This window comes from Mastomys coucha, unplaced genomic scaffold (assembly GCF_008632895.1).
Source record: "Mastomys coucha isolate ucsf_1 unplaced genomic scaffold, UCSF_Mcou_1 pScaffold18, whole genome shotgun sequence".
NCBI classification, from domain to species: Eukaryota; Metazoa; Chordata; class Mammalia; order Rodentia; family Muridae; genus Mastomys; species Mastomys coucha.
Window position 1 is genome coordinate 74,112,962 of NW_022196900.1, and position 2,116 is coordinate 74,115,077.

General features: G+C 41.5%; 1 protein-coding gene across 1 annotated transcript in view; it reads right to left on the reverse strand.

The window, feature by feature from the left end:
- Positions 1 to 872: 872 nt before the first annotated feature.
- The window catches only part of Nasp (nuclear autoantigenic sperm protein), a 25,878-nt gene continuing 24,634 nt past the window's right edge, over positions 873 to 2,116 (reverse strand). Inside the window, 2 exon segments of the mRNA XM_031378298.1 lie at positions 873 to 1,637; positions 1,871 to 2,001. Coding sequence (XP_031234158.1) covers positions 1,557 to 1,637; positions 1,871 to 2,001 — 212 coding nt within the window. The 3' untranslated portion in view covers positions 873 to 1,556.

Consider the following 2,116-nt stretch of genomic DNA (forward strand, 5'->3'; position numbering starts at 1 on the left):
CTAGATTTTCTTCTACATTTATTTTGCTTTTATAAAGTAGATCCAGGAGTAAATGGCTTCAAATATTTACAGTTAAACTGGCTGGCATCCAATTCTCTGAAAACGGCCACGATTTACCAAAGCCAGCGTTGTCAAATTTCACTCAGCTCAGCTTTCTCAGGACAGAAATCTATCCAGAATCAAGCTTCCAATATAGAGGGAACTCAAGATTTAGATTCAAGGGTAGACCTCTGCCCAATTATTTTCCAGCCAAGTAGAGGATCATTTACTGGAATTGCATCCTGGACCAATCAGCAAGAATCTTGCACTGCATATAGTGTTCTGACTGGAAAAATGGAGAAAAACACTTTAGGACTTAGAGTGTAACAATACAAAGTTACTGGAGCCGGGCAAGGTGGCGCACACCTTTAACCCCAGCACTTGGGAGGCAGAGGCAGGTGGATTCCTGAGTTTGAGGCCAGCTTGGTCTACAGAGTGAGTTCGAGGACAACCATAGCTATACAGAGAAACCCTGTCAAGAAGAGTCAAGCTTTAGTGACTAGCACAAAAAATATGAGAAAAACTGAAAAGTCATTCTGTCCAACTCCCATCCTCATGATTAGATGTCACCAGGCTTTACAGCAGAAATGAGTCTGCTTCAATAATAGCATTTTAACGAGCCAGTTAGTATGAGGCAGCTCATACTCAATCTTAATTCATGCACCCTGACCTAGCCCAATAGGATGGCATTAACACTTGACTACCATCCCTCAATTAGAAACCCAGAACTGATGGACAAGTTTGCCATTCAACCCCATATCCCACAATGAGGTACTCCAGGCAGCCCAGGACCCTTTTTGTAGAGTCAAGTAAAATTCCAGAACAAGGGCTTTGTTAAAATTAGCATATTTATTTTTATAGACAAAACTGCAGACAATATAACAATTCCACTTATTGACATATTGTAACCTTTCTATACAGAAAATAACAGACTTGCTCCTCCAGAGTCTTCTACTTGTCTCCCACTACAGTGTGAGCCTTTCAAATCAGAGCTGGAGTCTCTAACAACTGTTTTCCTCAGGAATCACTTCCAAAGTTTCTACCAGTTTTCCCAGGATAGGATTATGGCCTTAAATGGAAACCAGGTGAACAGAAGATAGGCACAAACCAAGGGTCACATTCCATCATCCATTTTCAGCACCAAACTGATTTCTACCAGTTCTTATTTATCAGACCCAATCCAGGGACAGCACCACTGAAAGCGTACAATGTAATTGATTTCAGCCAATATTTGGAAATAGAAACATAGCACCAGTAGAAGATGAAGGGCCTCTAGCCACACTTGATCACCTCCACATTAGACAGGAAGTGGGTTGTGCAATAGCAAAACACAAACATGTACACAGAAGAACTGTAGAGTGCCCTAAAGCATTCCACCAATATTTAAGAAAAAAGGATCAAAGCCTCAGCTGTTGCCTACAATCTTTATTGGAGTTATACAAAAAGAATCCCCAAAAGTGAAAAAATACATTATGTACAAAACCACTTTCCCATAGGAGGAAGGTTCTGCTCGCCTCTTAACATGCAGTGCTTTTAATTGTAGCTGCAGACTCCATGGTCCCCTCTGCTGTTGTCTGGCTCTCAGCCTGATTCTCAGCCTAAAAGACAAAGACCTTAACTTTAACTTACCCTGACATAAGTCATCCCATCCTATATAACAGCAGGCTTCAGTCCTTTCCAATGGTAAGGCTGACAAACCCAGGAGATCACATGGGAAAAAGATTGTTGACCAGGTACTCATTAAGAAACCATAAACCAAACCCATCTGCCAGATCTCGAATAACTTCCTATGCAAACTATTTTCAATACATTCATTCTTTATACTACTAACCTCAGCCTCCATGTTTTCTGAAACTTCATTTCCACTGGAGACAGAATCTCCACTACCTCCATTCACCTCTGGCTCTTGTTTAGCTTTCTTTGCATCGTCTTTTCGGGGACTCTCTTCCTCTGGTTTCCTCTAAAAGTAGAATTGTAAAGGGTTCATATTTATCTTAAGAAAACAATTGCAGCCAGGTGGTGGTGGCGCACGCCTTTAATCCCAGCACTTGGGAGGCAGAGGCAGGCAGATTTCTGA